The 19,523-nt window shown below is 35.5% G+C and overlaps 1 protein-coding gene across 1 annotated transcript in view; it reads right to left on the reverse strand.

The window, feature by feature from the left end:
- Positions 1-194: 194 nt before the first annotated feature.
- The window catches only part of LOC123546917 (transforming growth factor beta regulator 1-like), a 30,498-nt gene continuing 11,169 nt past the window's right edge, over positions 195-19,523 (reverse strand). Inside the window, exons 6-11 of the mRNA XM_045333566.2 lie at positions 16,401-16,597; positions 15,145-15,284; positions 14,034-14,180; positions 11,880-11,974; positions 8,585-8,805; positions 195-3,239 (exon numbers count right to left, since the gene is read on the reverse strand). Of these exons, the coding sequence (XP_045189501.1) occupies positions 3,160-3,239; positions 8,585-8,805; positions 11,880-11,974; positions 14,034-14,180; positions 15,145-15,284; positions 16,401-16,597 (880 nt within the window). The 3' untranslated portion in view covers positions 195-3,159. The remainder of the gene's footprint in view (positions 3,240-8,584; positions 8,806-11,879; positions 11,975-14,033; positions 14,181-15,144; positions 15,285-16,400; positions 16,598-19,523) is intronic.

The raw sequence follows: 19,523 nt of genomic DNA on the forward strand, positions 1-19,523 counted from the left end.
ACTGCAAGACTGCCTAAAAACAACATCAGAATGTGTGCTGTTACAACAGTTGCCATCAGTAAACTTTTTGGTCTGTTTTGAGATTCGCAGCTCAAAAACACGGTTCATACAGAACATCAGAGACAAAATCAAGTACTTTTCAAGGACTATTTACAATTTTTCAAGGACTATTTTTTTTCAAAACCACAACCAAATCTGAACAACTTTTATTGTGTTCATCATGTAATGCAAAAATAAAACAACCATCACTTGTCACAACACTGTTAGCACAAAAGTAAGGTCATATAAGGGGTATCATTGCTCTGTTTCATACCTGGTGGTGCTGGTATTACAAATGAGTGATTGTTATTTTCATCAACAACAGATTCAGTTTCTTTTTGAAATACCATGTTTTGGTACTAAAACGGCGTAACTGGACTGTAAGATTGAATTTAAATGTGATTCATCATTTTGCTGATGTTTGACGCTTTTCACATGGCTCTTAAGCACACTCACTCCCACTGATGATACGTCAACAATTTTGTCACATACGTACAATTTACTACAAATACACTTCTTTCTGTCTGCTTTAAATGGCTTCAGCCACTGTTTATATTCGTCCTTAGTCTCCCACTTATTTGAGTAAACAGATTTATTTTTCTTACTCATTTTAATTCACAGGAATCACTTGCAAATACCAAAAAAAAAAAATTTAAAAAATGCAAATTATTGTTCACCGTGTTAGTTAAAACGGAAACGGAAATGTAGAAACAGTGATACAGTAGCGATACCACTCTGTGTAAATCTCAATAAAATGCGGCCGTAAACCACTATCATAGCATACGGGGAAATCAATTAGTGATCCGATCCAGCGTTTTCAAGAATTAATTTTCATTTTCTCTGGTTTATTTTGAACCTTTTTCTTTTTGCAAAGCAAAGTTGTTGACAGGAAGTTTTTAAGGTGTCTAAGGTGATTTTCAAGCAGTGTTTTTTTCAAAATTCAAGTACTTTTCCAGGTTTTTGTCATTTTCAAGGACAACCATCGAATTCAAGGACTTTTCAAGGCCTGTGCGAACCCTGAAAAAGTATGCAGAATTGTATGAGTTAACCTTTACCCTGCTGAAATTCTAAAATGGACTAATCCAGCATTCAAATTGAGCAGTACTAATTACTGTTCATAGGGGTATTCACTTAAAATTTACTGAATACGAGTTGAAAATGTTAATAATTCAAAGTATTTTACCTAGAATCACCAAACTCTAAATAATTATCAGTTAGCTCTGACATGACCTTCACTCACATGTAGTATTATTTCTCTTGATCTGATAAAAGCTGTCCGTAAGACAGCCAATGCTCGACTATTCGAATTGTTTGCCCAGAAGCAGGAATATTACTCTAAATGTTAAAATATCTATATTCAACCCAGTATCTGCATCAGTTTTGGAGATAATAACTTGCAAGCAAAATGTTAATCAAGATTTTCTTAGTACAAAAGGGGACATTATTTGCCAAAATGCATGTCATAGTTATGGGACTCGATGCTATCACCTAGTTTTATAACCCCAAAGACACATGTGAAGTTTCAATTCGATATCTGCATTAGTTTTGACGATAGTAACTTGCATGTAAAACTTTAACCAAGATTTTCTAAATCTAAAAAGGGGGCATAATTTGGCCAAAATACATGTCAAAGTTACGGGACTTGACCCAGTGAGGTTGGTAATTGACCTAAAAAAAGAAAAAAATGTTTCAAAGCTATATGCTGTACATGTGTCTGTGCTTGCACGCAAAACTTTAACCAGGATTTTATAAGTCCAAAAGGGAGCATAATTTGGCCAAAATACATATCAGAGTTATGGGACTTGACCTAGTGAGGTTGGTAATTGACCTAGAAAAAGAAGAAATAAGTTTCAAAGCTATATGCCTTTAAATGATAGCCATATGTACTTATATGCAAAACTTTAACCAAAGTTCGACATTGACGCCTGGGTGAGTAGAATAGCTATACTATTCTTCAAATTGTCGAGCTAAAAACAGAGATTTCCCCCTTAATTTGGTTAAAGATAGGGATTTTTGATAGATGGATCTTCATGAAAAGTAAGGATCAGTTCAGTAACTGCAAGATTTTAAAGGCGTTGAACTGTATGAAAGTGTGGCCCCTTTATGCAGTCCTTTTCCGGAGTTCAATGTATATATCAGTAAACTATCTTTAGTTTTCACTCAGTTTTATTAACGTTTCAGCCTTATGGTCTTTATCAAAATGATAAATACCAAGAAATTCTCTACATCATGGCGTTTCACAATATAACAACAATTTAAATACAAAACCGGAACTGACGTAACGTTTCTGCAATTTTTACTGAAAATAATTCTAGTTAAATATGTACTTTTATACACAGACATTCCCTATGGACAGGAAATGTGTTTAGATGTACTTTTATACACAGACATTCCCTATGGACAGTAAATGTGTTTAGATTTTTAGCCGGACTTGACGACGTTTAATATCATTACGTCAGTTCCTGTTTTGTATTTAGGTTGTTGTTATATTGCAAGACGCCATGATGTAGAGAACTGCTCAGTATTTATCATTTTGATAAAGGCCATAAGGCCGAAACGTTAATAAAACTGAGTGAAAACTGAAGAGTCTTTAAACATTCAGTACCCCTTAGGGTAATAACTGTATCAGTAAACTGACAATCATTTTGTAAAGTAATATACATGTTTTATATACTGTTTAATTTTCATGTGTAACAACCCTTTCTTTCTATAATTTGCTTTTATTTGAAATTTTTTTCTCAAAATGTAAGGCTAAGCATTAAGAAAACACTGTCACCCTTAGCAATTTGAGAAAATATAAAAAACAAAACAGGGCTGTATTTATATTGCATTTCATATACATCAATGCTCTACATTTGTCAGAAGTATTGTTTTAAGTATACTCCAGACTCCAGCATTCTTGTATAACATTGAGACTAATTTCTGTTCTTCAAAGTTTGGGTGGATAAAATGGTCTGTTGATAATTTCTGACAAGTTCACTGTTGTACACTGTAGTTTTTTTTGCAGCCATATAACTACAGCATTCTGTGTTTTTTTTTTTGTCAGTTTTACACCAGGTGTCCATTTGTAGATTAACCACTGCAATGACTATCCATGTAATTGTTCTGAGAGGGAACATCTCAGGTGTTCAGTAAACTGCTATCAATTACAGACCCCGAGAGGAGAGTTCTCAGATTCGAAGGTGACTGTTCCAAAACACCTGAAATATACACATATAAACATGTTACACACTTTTTCACTGAAAAAATCAAGTACCTCAAATTAGATTAAATCAAACATTTTGTCTGTCTTGTGAAAAATGTGGGTATAAAAGAAAATGCATGTGAAAATTGTTTATGCTGCAACATGTGGGTGATTCCACATGCACTGGTACACTATTATTATAATTTTAGTGATAAAGTTACATTACAATTCTACAAATACCACTGGACTTACTCAAGTGATATTGGCACTATGCGCTAAACATTCCTAAAAGCCAATTTCTGGTACCTTGCAGAACATACCTGGACCTGGATTTTGACATACCCCATGTGGTTCTGGGACGATCTGTGTATGAAAAGAATTGGATCCACTGCCTTACCCTTGCATGATCGTAAGAGGCGACTAATAGGGTCTTAACACTTGGTTTTGCAGTAACTCTCTGATTGCAGCAGGTATGCAAATTTTGATTCCATACCTCATGTTTTTATTTCGATGTAAATGAGATGTGGAACCAAAATTTGTAGTCCTGTTTGGCGCCATATAACCTATACTGTGTTGGTGCACCATAAAACCCAAATAAATAAATAAACAAATAGACTTCGACATAGAAGTCATATAGCAACAAATGTGATACAAGTCCACTGCCTGAAAGTGTTTCGTCTACAGGAGCTTTGACTAACGAAAAAGGTGCAAAATGAGTTTTAAAACCATCTTCCAATTAAATCTGTAACAATTTCTTGAAAAATTGTCATTTTTGTGAATTTCTTCAAGGGTAAGGCCACTAGGGGGCCAGGACTCATCATGGGGTGTAAAATGAGTTTTCAAACCATCCTACAAGGTTTTAAAGCAATATATGTAACGTTTTTTGAGACATTGTCATTTTTGTGAATTTTCAAAGGCATTAAAAAAATCTTTAAAAAATGCTAATTTCTTCAAGGTCACTAGGGAGCCATGGGAGTGTAAAATTAGATTCTAAATCATCCCTAAAGGTTTAAAAGAAATATATGTAACAGTTTTTGAGTTATTCTCAATTGTTGATGCCACAGCCTTTACCAGAATTTATGATCGCTTAGTCTTGCTTCTGCTGATAGTTGGCAAGACAAAAATGATTAATAAACTGGGTGTGTACTTACGTCCAGTCTAATATTAACCTCTTATGGTATAAATATCTACTACAGCTTTTAAGAAATTGTTAAAACTTTATATAAAGATACAACAACAGAAAGTACAGTGACTCATAAGCTCTTTCCTTGAATATAAGTAATTGGTCAAAGTATAAATAGCTTTATCAGTAACTCTGCACCAATTAAATTTGGGGAATCAAGGCTCCTTCAAAATTCACTTTCATTTTTGTATACAATGTATCTCTACAGTTTTCACTTTTCATTACTCTGGGAACAATGCTAATGAGTGAATTCAATAAATTATTATCCTCTGCAAAATGTATGTTTGGTCCCAACCAGTTAAGAAACTTAACTCACTACTGACTTGATACATAAAAATAAGAATAACTAGAAAATGCTTTTGTAAAAAAGCGCATGTCTCCCCCAATGCAAAGTCCTATAGGCAAGAAGTCAATAGGGGTCAAGAGCGAAAGTCAAAGAGACACTGATGGTTGGCTGCAATAGGGATCATCTACTTGGCATGTCCAGTCATCCCGCTAAATTTCAACACTCTTGGCCTAGTGGTTCTTAAGTCACTGTTCAGGCTCCTGTGACTTTGACCTTTGATGAAGTGACCTCAAAATAAATAGGGGTCATCTACTCTGCATGTCCAATCATCCTATTAAGTTTCAACATTGTAGGTCAAGTGGTTCTCAAGTTATTTCCAAAAAATGATTTTACATGAACAGGCCACTGTGACCTTGACCTTTAACAGACTGACCCCAAAATCAATAGGGGTCATCTACTCTGCATGTTCAATCATCCTATGAAGTTTCAACATTCTGGGTCAAGTGGTTCTCAAGTTATTGATCGGAACTGGTTATCAATGTTCAGGTCCCTGTGACCTTGACCTTTAACGGAGTGACCCCAAAAACAATAGGGGTCATTTACTCTGCATGAACAATCATCCTATGAAGTTTCAACATTCTGGGTCGAGAGGTTCTCAAGTTATTGATTGGAAATGGTTTTCCATGTTCAGGCCCCTGTGGCCTTGACCTTTAACAGAGTGACCCTAAAATCGTTAGGGGTCATCTACTCTGCATGACCAATCATCCTATGAAGTTTCATCATTCTGGGTCAAGTGGTTCTCAAGTTACTGACCGGAAATGGTTTTCAATGTCCAGGCCCCTGTGACCTTGACCTTTCACAGAGTGACCCCAAAATCAATAGGGGTCATCTACTCTGCATGATCAATCATCCTATTAAGTTTCAACATTCTGGGTCAAGTGGTTCTCAAGTTACTGACCGGAAATGGTTTTCAATGTTCAGGCTCCTGTGACCTTGACCTTTAATGGAGTGACCCCAAAATCGATAGGGGTCATCTACTTTGCATGTACAATCATCCTATGAAGTTTCAACATTCTGGGTCAAGTGGTTCTCTAGTTATTGATCGGAAATGGTTTTCAATGTTCAGGCCCCTGTGACCTTGACCTTTGATGGAGTGACCCCAAAATCAATAGGGGTCATCTACTCTTCATGACCAATCATCCTATGAAGTTTCAACATTCTGGGTCAAGTGGTTCTCTAGTTATTGATCAAAAATGGTTTTCAATATTCAGGCCCCTGTGACCTTGACCTTTGACGGAGTGACCCCAAAATCAATAGGGGTCATCTACTCTTCATGACCAATCATCCTATGAAGTTTCAACATCCTGGGTCAAGTGGTTCTCTAGTTATTGATCGGAAATGGTTTTCAATATTCAGGCCCCTGTGACCTTGACCTTTGACGGAGTGACCCCAAAATCAATAGGGGTCATCTACTCTTCATGACCAATCATCCTATGAAGTTTCAACATTCTGGGTCAAGTGGTTCTCTAGTTATTGATCGGAAATAGTTTTCGATGTTCAGGCCCCTGTGACCTTGACCTTTGACGGAGTGACCCAAAAAACAATAGGGGTCGTCTACTCCAGCAGCCCTACAACCCTATGAAGTTTGAAGGTTCTAGGTCAAATGGGTCTCCAGTTATTGCTCGGAAATGAAGTGTGACGTACGGACGGACGGACAGGGCAAAAACAATATGTCTCCTGGAGGAGACATAATGAATACACCTACATATTTCAGGGACTATTATAACTGTTGTACAAACTGGGAAAGTGAGAAGATATATGCTAGTACATAAAGCATTCAAATAAAATCAAGTGGATATTGCACTGGAGGAACAAAAATTGCAATTAGTTAATGCAAGGGAAACAACTCTAGTGTAAATGTGTAGAGTCTTAACTATACAAACATTAACAGCTCAGATCCATTTAGGCTGAAAAACCTTTGCAAAGAAGTAGATATGGGTAAATACAAACACCCACACCAAATATTAATTGAATGTGACTAATCCCTAAAAGATGTGGGTGCACAGAACAAAACTTGCATTCAATTCATAACAGGGCTTTACACAATCAAAGATGAAATCACTTCACTTCAATCAGGGCTACCCATCCACCATATTTATTTCTAGTTCTACATTTGTTATGTGACAGAGGAAAAGAATGAATTACTTGCATTAAGGAAGACTTAATAGTTACCTAATTAATCATACAATAATAGTGGGCAATTTGTGTAACAGATGGTATATTTCTAAAGAGCTGATCAAATTTCAATGTTTTCTAAGACATACCGGCCTGGCCTAAACTGCCAATGTATTTTTCTATACAGCACTACACTCAAAACGGTGTAAAATTTAACAAATCTATGATTTAACAATCTATCTTTTTTATCATTGTTGGAAATCATAGAAGCAAGGGATTTATGCATTTCATTGCTATTGAATCTTGTTACTCATCATCTTTGAAAAGAAACAGTCCATTATACAGAGTTTTAACAAATAAAGTAAATACAAATGATTTTTCTAATTATAATTACCAGCAGATTACCACATCGGAAGAAATTAAATTTTTATCTGCACAAGAGTCAGTCACTGAATCCAATCAAAAACAGTTTGTCCCAGGCAAAAGTAACTAAAACACTGAAGTTGGATAGCTACAAGCATCAAAGGCTGTATCTCCCAGAACCTACAGTAGTGACACATGCTAATCATAGACCAGTAACCACGGTGAGAGTCGGAAGTTTGACACGTTTTTTTAGAGATTTGGGGTGCAATCAACAGTTTCATGCTAGGAGGTAGTCATGACTAGAGATTTCCAACCATTTTTTTTTTTTCTTATTCTCTCTTTTTCTTCTGATACTTTTTATATTTTCATATTATGAATGCATATGAAAAGTTAAAAATCAGTTTTAAATGAAGTATTTCCAAAGCCCTTGCAGTAACTCTGGTCACAAATACATGTATCTGACATTTAAACAAATTGCAGACATGTAGAAAGAAATTGCAGAGTATCGGGTCTGCAAGAGCACAAACAAAATAACTAACAAGAGCTGTCCATAAGACAGCCGATGCTCGACTATTCGAATTGTTGTCTCAGAAGCCGGAATATGACCCTAAATTTTAAAATATCTAAAGAGTTTCAATCCAGTATCTGCATTAGTTTTGGAGGTAACTTGCATGCAAAACTTTAACCAAAAGTTTTAAGTTCAAAAGGGGACACAATTTGGCTAAAATGCATGTCAGTTATGGGACTTGATGCTATCAACTAGCTTTATAACCCCAAAGACACAATGTGAAGTTTCAATATCTGCATTAGTTTTGGAGATAGTAACTTAGATTTTCTAAGTCCAAAAGGGGGCATAATTTGCCCAAAATACATGTCAGAGTTATGGGACTTGATGCTATCACCAAGTTCTATAACCCAAAGACATTCAATATCTGCATTAGTTTTGGAGATAGAAACATGCATGTGAAACTTTAACCAAGATTTTCTAAGTCCAAAAGGGGGCATAATTTTCTCAAAATACATGTCAGAGTTATGGGACTTGACCCAGTGAGGTTGGTAATTGACCTAGAAAAAAGAGAAAGTAAGTTTGAAAGCTATATGCCTTTCAATGATAGCCATATGTACTTGCATGCAAAACTTTAACCAAGGTGTGACACAGACGCCAACACCAGGGTGTGTAGAATAGCAAAGCTTTGGGCTCTTTAGGATGGACAATACTAAAACTCTTATCTTTCTATTTTCAAGAGCGATAAAAATGGCTAATCAATATGCTCCCCCCCCACACACACTCGCACTCTCAGCAGGCACAAAGTTAGAGATGTAAGATTTTTTTGTACATATTTCAAATACATGCCTGCTATTTTCAGCTTCAAAGCCATGTGACTGATTGTTGGGTCCTCAGACATGACTGGCATACTCTCCATGGTGAGATTTTTGTTCACTTCAAATTTCACCCACTTGTAACCATTGCACTTCTTGGCCCCTGGACAACTCTGTATCAAATTCTGTACAACTGGGTGAGATAGACCGAAGAAGTCTGGACCCTTTCCTGTTGATTCTACCAGCTTCATACCCCTGTGTGAAGATATTACATATCTGTATAATAAATATGAATACATTACTTCTTAACAGTTTTTTTTCAACAAGGTATCGATATAACCTGCACATTTATGACAGCTCAATGCAAGTGATATTTGTATTTCGAATAGATCATTTAACTGAGAAATAAGATCTGAATACTTGCCTTTGTTTTAACATATAAAACGTAGATTTCAGCAATTTTAAAAAGCTTTTGGTGTTTTGGAATTTGTTTTATGAAAGATCAGACTGTTGTGCTAAATTGAGGGATGAACCATTATAATGTCAAACGTCTCCCATTATTTTTTTTTTACTAGCTGCAGTGTAAGAATACTATGTATGCAAATTCACGTAATTGGAGTATAATGAAAGAGGATAGTTATGGAAAGAGGTCTTTTTTTGTTAAAAAAAAGGAGCTATTGTCTGAGGATAAAGCGTCAGCCGCTCAACAGGGCTCCTGATTTAGGACCCTTGTGGTCATAACCACACCTCCACATACAAAACCATTACAATAAGCTTAAAGCTTTCCTTATGCTGTCAGTGAATGCAAATACTAGTATAATTCTTTCATGCATCAATTTGTTTTCCTATTAAACAAAGAAGAATGAAAGTGTGACATTATTCAAGAATTGATTATCCCAAACACTGATTTGTTATTGAATAAAATCATTGTTTGGAGTTTAGCTGTGAAGGAATTATAGTAAATATACATCTGAATGACAAACAATGATTTTATTCAAGATCAAATCACTATTTGAGATATATTATTTCAATTCTAACATGTTATCAAGGATTATTATGTACATCCATCAAACATTTACCCGTTTTCTGTTTTCTTTTCCAGCGCACCGCTATGCCATTTGACGCTATGATGTAATAACTGTGATGTCAGAAAAATGAATTGTTGTATAAAAACACACAAGTTTCAGCTTTCTTTGTTTGATAGGAAAACAAATCTGATTGTGTTAGAATATTTTATAAAATCAATGTTTTCTGTTACAGTAAATATGTCTTAAGTATTAAATGTCATAAGGGCACACGGAAAATGAATAAAGAATTAACTCAATACAAGCCAATTTTCTGTCACTGTCCCCATCAAAGCTGCTCAAGCATCTTTATCAGTGTGTGCAATGGGATACGAAATGATTCTGTTATCAGTAATCATTACCCTGAAGTTACTCACAAACATTTTGTTACCTTATCATGACAAAAAAAAACTGAACATGTATTTTCGTAAACAATCTTAGGAATGGGTATGATGGTGGATGAAAATTCTAAGTGTGGGGTTTGATGTGTATATAACTGGACAGAAGTCCTATTCAAATCAGTGAATTATGTAATTTGTGCATACATGTTATCAATGTACAAAATTAGTTACATAATGAAATTTTATAGATGAACTTATCAGCATTTGTTTGGTGTAATGTTGTTTTTTGTCAAATGAATATGATTTAATATAACTGATATCAATGAAATGTACATTTACTATAATTGTCCTATCATACCCTGGTTCCAGTGAGGTTACAGCTTATATGAAGATATCAATAACTGTTGTCAACGTCATCTCATTGATTTAGCAGTTACAAAGTGCATCACTGGGATCACAACGACAACAAGAGCTGTCCGTAAGACAGCCAAGCTCGACTATTCGAAATATTGTTACAGAAGCAGGAAAATATTACCCAAAAAGGTTAAATATCAAAAGAGTTTTAAGTTCAAAAGAGGGAATAATTTGACCAAAATGCATATCAGTTATGGGACTTGCTGCTATCAACTAGTTTTATAACCCCGAAGGCACATGTGAAGTTTCAATTCAATATCTGTATTAGTTTTGGAGATAGAAACTTACATGTAAAACTTTAACCAGAATTTTCTAAGTCTAAAAGGGGGCATAATTTGCTCAAAATACATGTCAGAGATATGGGTCTTGACCCAGTGAGGTTGGTAATTGATCTAGAAAAAGAAAAAATAAGTTTCAAATCTATATGCCTTTTAGTAATAGCTGTATGTACTTGTACGCAAAACTTTAACCAGAATTTGCAAAGTCCAAAAGGGGACATAATTTGGCCAAAATGAAGGTCAGAGTTATGGGACTTGCTGCTATCAACTAGTTTTATAACCCCGAAGGCACATGTGAAGTTTCAAATCAATATCTGCATTAGTTTGGAGATAATAACTTGCATGTAAAACTTTAACCAAAATTTTCTAAGTCTAAAAGGGGGCATAATTTGCTCAAAAAACATGTCAGAGTTATGGGACTTGACCCAGTGAGGTTGGTAATTGATGTAGAAAAAGAAAAAATAAGTTTCAAATCTATATGCCTTTTAGAAATAGCTGTATGTACTTGAACGCAAAACTTTAACCAGAATTTTCTAAGTCCAAAAGGGGGCATAATTTGGCCAAAATGAAGGTCAGAGTTATGGGACTTGCTGCTATCAACTAGTTTTATAACCCCGAAGACACATGTGAAGTTTCAAATCAATATCTGCATTAGTTTTGGAGATAGTAACTTGCATGTAAAACTTTAACCAAAATTTTCTAAGTCCAAAAGGAGGCATAATTTGCTCAAAATACATGTCAGAGTTATGGGACTTGACCCAGAGTGGTTGGTAATTGACCTAGAAAAAGGAAAAATAAGTTTCAAAGCTATATGCCTTTAATTGATGGCTGTATGTACTTGCATGCAAAAACTTAACCAAGGTGTGACGCCGACGCCGACGCCAGGGTGAGTAGAATAGCTAGACTATTCTTCGAATAGTCGAGCTAAAAATGATATTTTTGTGAATATTTAAACATGTTTTATTGTTTCTGCATGGGGGAAGAGCTGCATGGTATATTCCTTTAATGTCATGTTAGAATAAAACTATATATCTCAAAAATGATCTTATCAATTGTTATTGCTTAGACAATGTCATGCTTTATTGTATTACTTGCCTTGCACATTCATGATATAATTCTTTCGCATCTGAACTCCAAGTACTGTTTTTATTCAACAAGAAAATCAATGTTTGGGATATATTATTTCCAATACATTATTTCATATACAAAACTGCAAAGATAACATGACCAACCTTGACTGATTTAATGCACGTAACAGCTGACTGTGGCATTCTGAGAGAAATCGACTCTTGAATGTCTTTGTGTCATCCTCCGGTACAATCTCAAACTGCAAAATAATGCGTGAAAATCTCAAACTACAAAACAATGAGTGAAAATCTCAAACTGCAAATCAAGGTGGGACAATCTAAAACTGTGCCAATATAATTGGCACAACCTCAGAATGCAAACCACTTTGGGACTGTCACGAACAGCAAAACAACTGGGACAATCTCAGACTGTAAAATAACTGACAATCTCAGACTGCAAACTAATGTGGGACAATCTAAAACAACAAAACAATTGAAACAATCTCAGACTGCAAAATAATCGTGATAATCTAAGACTGCAAAATAATGTGGGACAATTTCAAACTGTAAAATAATAGGGACAATCTCAGACTGCAAAATAATGTGGGACAATATAAAACAGCAAAATAATTTGAACAAAAAATCTCAGACTGCAAAATAATTGCGATAATCTGAGACTGCAAAATAAAGTGGGACAATTTCAAACTGTAAAATAATTGGGACAATCTCAGACAGCAAAATAACTGAGACAATCTCAAACTGTAGAATAATGTGGGACATTCAAAAACTGTGCCAATATAATTGGGACAATCTCAGACTGTAAACGGTCAAAATATAAAGAATAGAAGGACTTTTACATGTATGTAGGACAGAATTTTCCATACCAATGGGACAGCATGGGATGAGAAACAGAGTGTTAACACAGTCTGTAATCAATGCTGCCACGAGTAGTGGGTAAACAGCTCGGTAAGATCATTCTTTTTACTTACCACATGAGTCTGACATTCCATCTGTAAGTCTTAATTTTGTATAGAGGGGGTATTTTCTTTTTAAAATAGGCTTCTGTTGCCCTATGAATAGAATTTCAGACCTCTGTGATAACATTTAAAGACAGCTAAATCCCCCGCCACTGTTATGGATAATGAAAGGGTAAATGTTTGACCTTGAGCTGTGACCTTGAGCTTGATCTGACATGGCTGACTCATGAATTCTGCACATCATCTTGATGAGGTGATCATTTGATGAAAATCCTTCAAGGGGTTTAGGCGATACAGAGTGGACACAAAATGGAAGGCTCAAACCTTTGACCCTAAGTTGTGACCTTGACCTTGAGCCTGCATGGCTGACTCATAAGTACTGCACATCGTCTTGATGAAGTGAGCATTTGGCCCAAGTTTTATAAAAATTACTTCATGGGGTTTAGGAGATATAGAGCAGACATAAAGTGGAAAGCTAAAACCTTTGACCTTAAGTTTTGACCTTGACCTCCTTGAGCCGGCATGGCTGACTCTTGAGTTCTGCTCATCATCTTGGATAGGTGATCATTTGACCAAGGTTTCATATGAATACTTCAAGGAAATTAGGAGATACAGAGCCGACACAAAGTGGAAGGCTCAAACCCTGAGTTGTGACCTTGACCTTGAGCCAACATGACTGATTCATGAGTTCTGAGCATCACCTTGATGAGATGATCATTAGACCCAAGTTTGATGAGAATCCTTCAAGGGGTTTAGCACATACAGAGTGGACACAAAGTTGTGACCTTGACCTTGAGCCAACATGGCTGACTCATGGGGTCTGCACATCGTCTTGATGAGGTGATCATTGACCCAAGTTTTAAGTGTTACGAACAGACGGAAGGACAGAGGGAGACCATTCCTATAATCCCCCACCACTTGTGGCAGGGATGTCAAATAAATTTGGATATTTCCTGACATTATGTAAAAACAGTTTATGTTTGCTGTGGGTTTAGCACCATTTTTCAAAGGTACTTCAATACCTGACCAGTTTTCCCGAATTCTCTACCAGTACTAAACAGTTCTCCACAAGAAACTGCCAACTTTCCCGCAAGAATCAGTGGTCGAGGAAGAATAATTTTTAACACAATGTCTTAAATCAGTCATCATGGAGAATATAACCTAGCCCGAGGATCAAACTCATGTCCCCAAGACCTGTAGATCTGCATACTTCCATTTGAGCTTACTGGGTGAACCCTACATTTACCTGAAAACATGACCAGTATTAAAGTGATTTGGCTCAAGTGCACATCATTTTAGGTAAGGTTTTTCCTAGACAAGGTTTTCAGTAAGTGTAACTAACCATTGGTCCATTTCCTCCGTCAGTTATTTTACATGTATACAGGCATTGTCTGTCAGGGTTCTGGATGTTGGCATACACTCTAGTACTGCAGTACCCTACAGGAAATATACTGTTGGATGTGTGGAAACCAGGACGATCTGGTACAATCTGGAAAGACATAAATTGGTATATTTGATTAAAACTACCCAAGGGAAGGGATAAAACAAAAATAGTCTTTTATTACAACTTCTGTCTGAAAAGGTAACTCTTAATGCAAGTGGTCTCTCAAGGACAATGTCTCAGTAGCTTTTGGACATGTTTTGTTGTGAAATTCATGTAAGTGCATCATACCATCCTCTGATTTTGCATGTAAAATTGACGAAAAACAACCATTTTTAACTAAAGAAAATTATAAACCACACATATTCTTTTTTCCTTTTTGTATGTAACTAGCTGAAAACAAGTTCTATCAATCAAACAAGACAAAAATACCACACCTTACTGTTATATTTTTTGCTTTTTATGTCAAAATCTTATCTTCCTAAAACAAAAAATATTCATGAATTTTTCAACTGTTTAATGCAAATTATAGCCAAAGGAGCATCTGTCTATGAAATTGCAGAAGTCACTGCCACTGACTGGAGTTTATTTCTAGTTTTACTCGTTATTTATCCCACAACTATAAAAAGGGAGAAGTAAGTAACAACTAGACATGTCTAACATTTAACAGTGTTCTATGATTTAGATAGAATATTAATCACATTGTCCAGAACTCTTTCTAACTGTGATACTCTGGGTTCTCAGTCACTGAAAGCTAGGGAAAGATGCTATGCACAATGGAAAATGTCAGATGTACCTATAACAGTAGTGAATAACAGAATATACTCAAGAAAGACAATAGAAACAGAAGATTGAAATCCAATCTGTATACAAAAATGACTTAGTACATATGCAGGCATAATCGCAAAAAAAAAGATAGCACAAGTTATGGAACCTACATCATTCAGATGGAATAACCATGGCAAAGAAGTGTTTTAAGTTTTATTTAGTTGTGATGAACAGCAATTAAATGGATAGACATAACCACGAAATCCATGAAGATTACTAGTAGTCTCCCACAAATATAGCTTACCTCACCTATACTGTACAATGTGAGATCTCCCAACACTAAGGGAAACATAGGCCTGCCTGCATTATCTAAAGGTATAGGAGGAACAATATGCTTTCCTCCAGCAATTTTACTCTTTTTTGGCTTACTTTTCACTCCAAGTGCTGCAACAGAAAAAATATAACAGTTGTGATGTTCAAAATTCAAGTGAAATCAGCCAGCATTTCTTTAGAATGTAGGATTTAATACTTTATTGCAATTTATGTCACACCAACACAGTTCTGGTTTTTTGGTAACTTACCAGCTTTTGACTGAATTAGACACACCAAAGATGCAGTGGCACAACCATTGATCTCTCATGAAATTCACACAGGACAAGGCATTCTCTTCAGAGATTGAACATAACGACATGTGCAGTAGTACATGTATGTGCATTTTTTTTCAACTGAACTTCATGCCTAAATGACTACTTAAAACTTTCATGCATAGAAAAAATATGCTTTGTTCAAACTGTCACTGAGAGAGCACAGTATGTAACAGCAATTAGTTATCCTGTTTCCATTCCTGTATTCTTTACCAGTAATAATTTTTTATCCAAAAGTAACCGACAACTTCCCCTTATGAATCAGTAAAAAAATGGCATATGATTTCAAACACACTGCCTTCTACGAGATACAGTATTTCATATACAATACTGGAGTGAGAAAATTTTATTTCACATAGCTTGTCTGGCACCAGTCACAGAAAAGTTTATTGTTCTATATCTTTGTAGTCTAACTACATTATTTATGCCTTATTTGTGCCTAAGTTTATTCAATCTTTCATGCAGTCGCAGTTTCAGACAGCTCTATTTTAGAAAAATAGAGTGTACACTTGATGGTGTCACTGTTACCGTAGGCACTATAATTATAGTTATATGTCACTGTAACAGCCTTGTATAATATATATCTAGTCATAGATATAATAATATGAAAAGAAGAACATTTGAAACAATGAGAAAACAAATCTAATCTTTCAGTTCACTTAAAGTAATATGAAAATCCATCTTGGTAAAACCTTGTTTCTGGATAAAGTCTCAACCTTGGTCGGCATTTTCTGATCCACAAGGCAAGGTTTGGTAGGTTTATTTGATGTCTTAACTCTTTTTTTGTTTCACTGAATATATACGATCTTTAAGTCATTAAGTCATATTAAATTCCTATATAAACCACTGATCAATGTCTATATCTAAATATCTCATTAAAAATTGGTTTATAGACAATATCTATAAAAATATTTACATTCTAACATGTCACGTGTTTGCTTGGCTTTATCCCCAGTTTGTGCAGTACTTTTCTTCTTTGCCTTTGATTTACCTCCCCCTGCTAGTAACTCTTCACCTCCAGGACTCTTCAAAATGGAGGTGGCAGAGATCTTTCCAGTTAATGACTGGGTTTCAGTTGCTGTCTGGTAGTGAAGAAATTTTCGTAGAAGAAACCTATTAAGATTGTGAGGAATAATCTTTAAAACCTTCATTTTACTACAGGAAATCTTTTCATTTTTTGGGCACAAAATTCCATGGTTTGAATCAAAATGTCTACTTTGAGGGGATATTAATTCATGTATTTCAATATCTGAACATAAAATTAATGAGAATTTTACAATAGGGATTCAATTTTCATAGACTGATTCAACTATGAAATCCATGAATGTTAGTCCCTTAGATGTAGTAAAAATTTCATACTAAATGTGTTTCACTCTTTTTCAGAAATATTTCAAGCAATGCAGGTTAGCAGTCCCTAAATAACCTAACAATAAAATAATTTTCAAAGATTATTTACTTACTTTTACTTCTATGGGGTTACTCCCAACAATCCTTTACTGATTATAACTGGGAGGGTTTTTACAGGTCCCGGAGTAACTACAGCCAATCTTATTAAAATTATCTCCTCAATAACGCTACATGTGTCTGAGAAGATGAAGATTTTAATCAGAATGAACTACAGCTCACTGCAGTCAATATATAAAGATCATTTATATGTATCCCAGTTTCCTACCACTTAAAAAGGTTTCTGTCCAGTTTTGCTAAAATGCAAGTGCAACTCTTTGGTTTATTGCCCCACACTTTCTATCAACATATTAAATGCTTTAAAAGCAAACCATTTAAGTTTTAAGTTTGTTACAGAATCCCTGGCAGGTTCTACTGGTTGCCGACCCAGATTCGGACAATTTTCAAACCTTTTCATCTGTCATATTTTAATTTAAGATTCATGAAATGATACTTGAACCAAGTTCAGTTCTTCGGTGTCGCTAAACACAAATTTGTTTGTATATAAAAATAAACTGAACACGTCACTGAGGCCCGAAAGAGGGTACGTAAATTTAACGTTTTCAGCGTGTTGCAGGACCCAGAAATCGGACAGTAGGAAAATACTAATTATCATCACTTCTGTTTGGCAGAATCACGTATACGTCAGTTTTAATGATAAAAAGACATTTTTAGTATTGTTTACCTTGTTTACATTCAACTGTAAATGTTTGATGCTGTGGAGAGTTAAAAAATCCAGCTGGCATACATACGACACAAAATATTAGGTAAAACAATTTGGTTTAAACACATTTAACTCGTGGTGTTAATGGGAAAACATTGATACATGTTTTATAACACGCAATATTCCGTCGGCATTTAGCAGATTGTAGATGAATTCCCCTTGAATATTGTTGGGGCCTCAAAACATGTATGCGCATGCGCACTGAAAGCATATGCAGCTTCCCCCAGCGAGAGCTGTCACAACATTTTGTGAACAAATGTAAATATTCCATTTTTGAAAGTTAAACGTACTAATTTGCAATTATTGCGGATGATGTTGCACATAATGCAAACGTCTGAATACTTGTCAAGAAATTATTAAAAATTACGCCAAAATAAGCGTTTACGCGACTGTTCGATTTTCTGGGTCGTCCGAAATTCTGGGTCGCCAACCAGTATAATTTTGAAAGTCGTCAGCAGGAAGTCATGCTGAAAATGTACAACCTAAATCCAACCATGTGTGGTATTTTCGCTCCAACAAAAAGAAACAGCACTAAACTTTTACTGTAGTTTCATTTCACCATGGCAAACATAGAACATGGAAACGCTCACAAATCAAGTCTGGTAACAAACATCATAACCAACATGGCAGATCAATATACTGAAGGCACGCCTGCCTGAATTGGCAGCTAGATTACAGGGGGTACGGTAAAGTAAATGGCAGGCAATAGTTAGTGGATTATCAAAGGAACAAACTACATCATGGGCACAATAGGTCAAGAGAACCTAGGTGTCTGCTACATTGATAGCTGTCACAGATGACAATGTTTTACATTATTGCTAAGTTTTTGACACTCCAAATATTTTAAAATACATAGAAAATGAAGAAAACTGTTGCAAGGACAGGCATCATGATTGCATTGTCAAAATAATTTAGTAATAGTGTGCTTCACAATTCTGGCAGTAAACATGTGTTATGGAATAAACATTTTAGTGCAAAGGATACATAAATACTGATATTGGTTTACATTAGAATAGGTAGTAGCCAAGGAAACATGCAGGCTTTTTAGTAATAAGAAAAACCACATGAAAATATGGTACTGCTACATAAAAGGAATTTATATAAACTTCCAAGTATCAAAACTGAAGGAGAATATATTCCTAACATCTTCTGTCTCTGCTGTAAACAGTGAAATAATCACAACTGATTAATTTGGCTTGTAAAGATTTTCATCATACACAGTCTTAAGCGGTCGAAAACAGGTTGTGGTCGGATATAGGTTGTGTGGGGATACTGTAATGACCAAGCCATTATCATTTCAAGTGCAGATATACGAAGTATCCAGTAAACTATAAATTCTCATACATAACTCAATAATAAAGAAGTCTTGAAGCTGATACTGGTACGCATCAAGTATTAGCTTTTCCACATGTATATACTGGCTTAAAATGTCTAGAGTAAACATTCCATGCTAGTAACATTGAAATACCATAAATTATACCGTCTGTTGTCTATAATCAATGTCATTTCTGGTGAGGGCTGCAGTTCCAAAATTTGAGCTTGGCAAAGACGTCTTTTACTAGATGGCAACTCTGCCACAATGACCATGCCTACCTAGGCATCGTATGCCACCACAGCCAATATAGCCAGACTTGGCAATGATGCCATTAACTGGGTAACTCTGTGGCAACCATATCAAACTAGGCACCATATGCTAATACAGCCAAGCCTTCTGGATGATGACTTCATGACAAATCTGCCAAGCTAGGCATAATAAGCCGAAATAGCTGGGCTTGGTGATGATGTCATCTACTGGGCGATGACTCATTACAACCATACCAGACTAGGCATTGTCGAGGCAACATATGTCTCCACCATGATTGGCAGAGTCTG

Source organism: Mercenaria mercenaria, chromosome 9 (genome assembly GCF_021730395.1).
Source record: "Mercenaria mercenaria strain notata chromosome 9, MADL_Memer_1, whole genome shotgun sequence".
Taxonomy (NCBI): domain Eukaryota; kingdom Metazoa; phylum Mollusca; class Bivalvia; order Venerida; family Veneridae; genus Mercenaria; species Mercenaria mercenaria.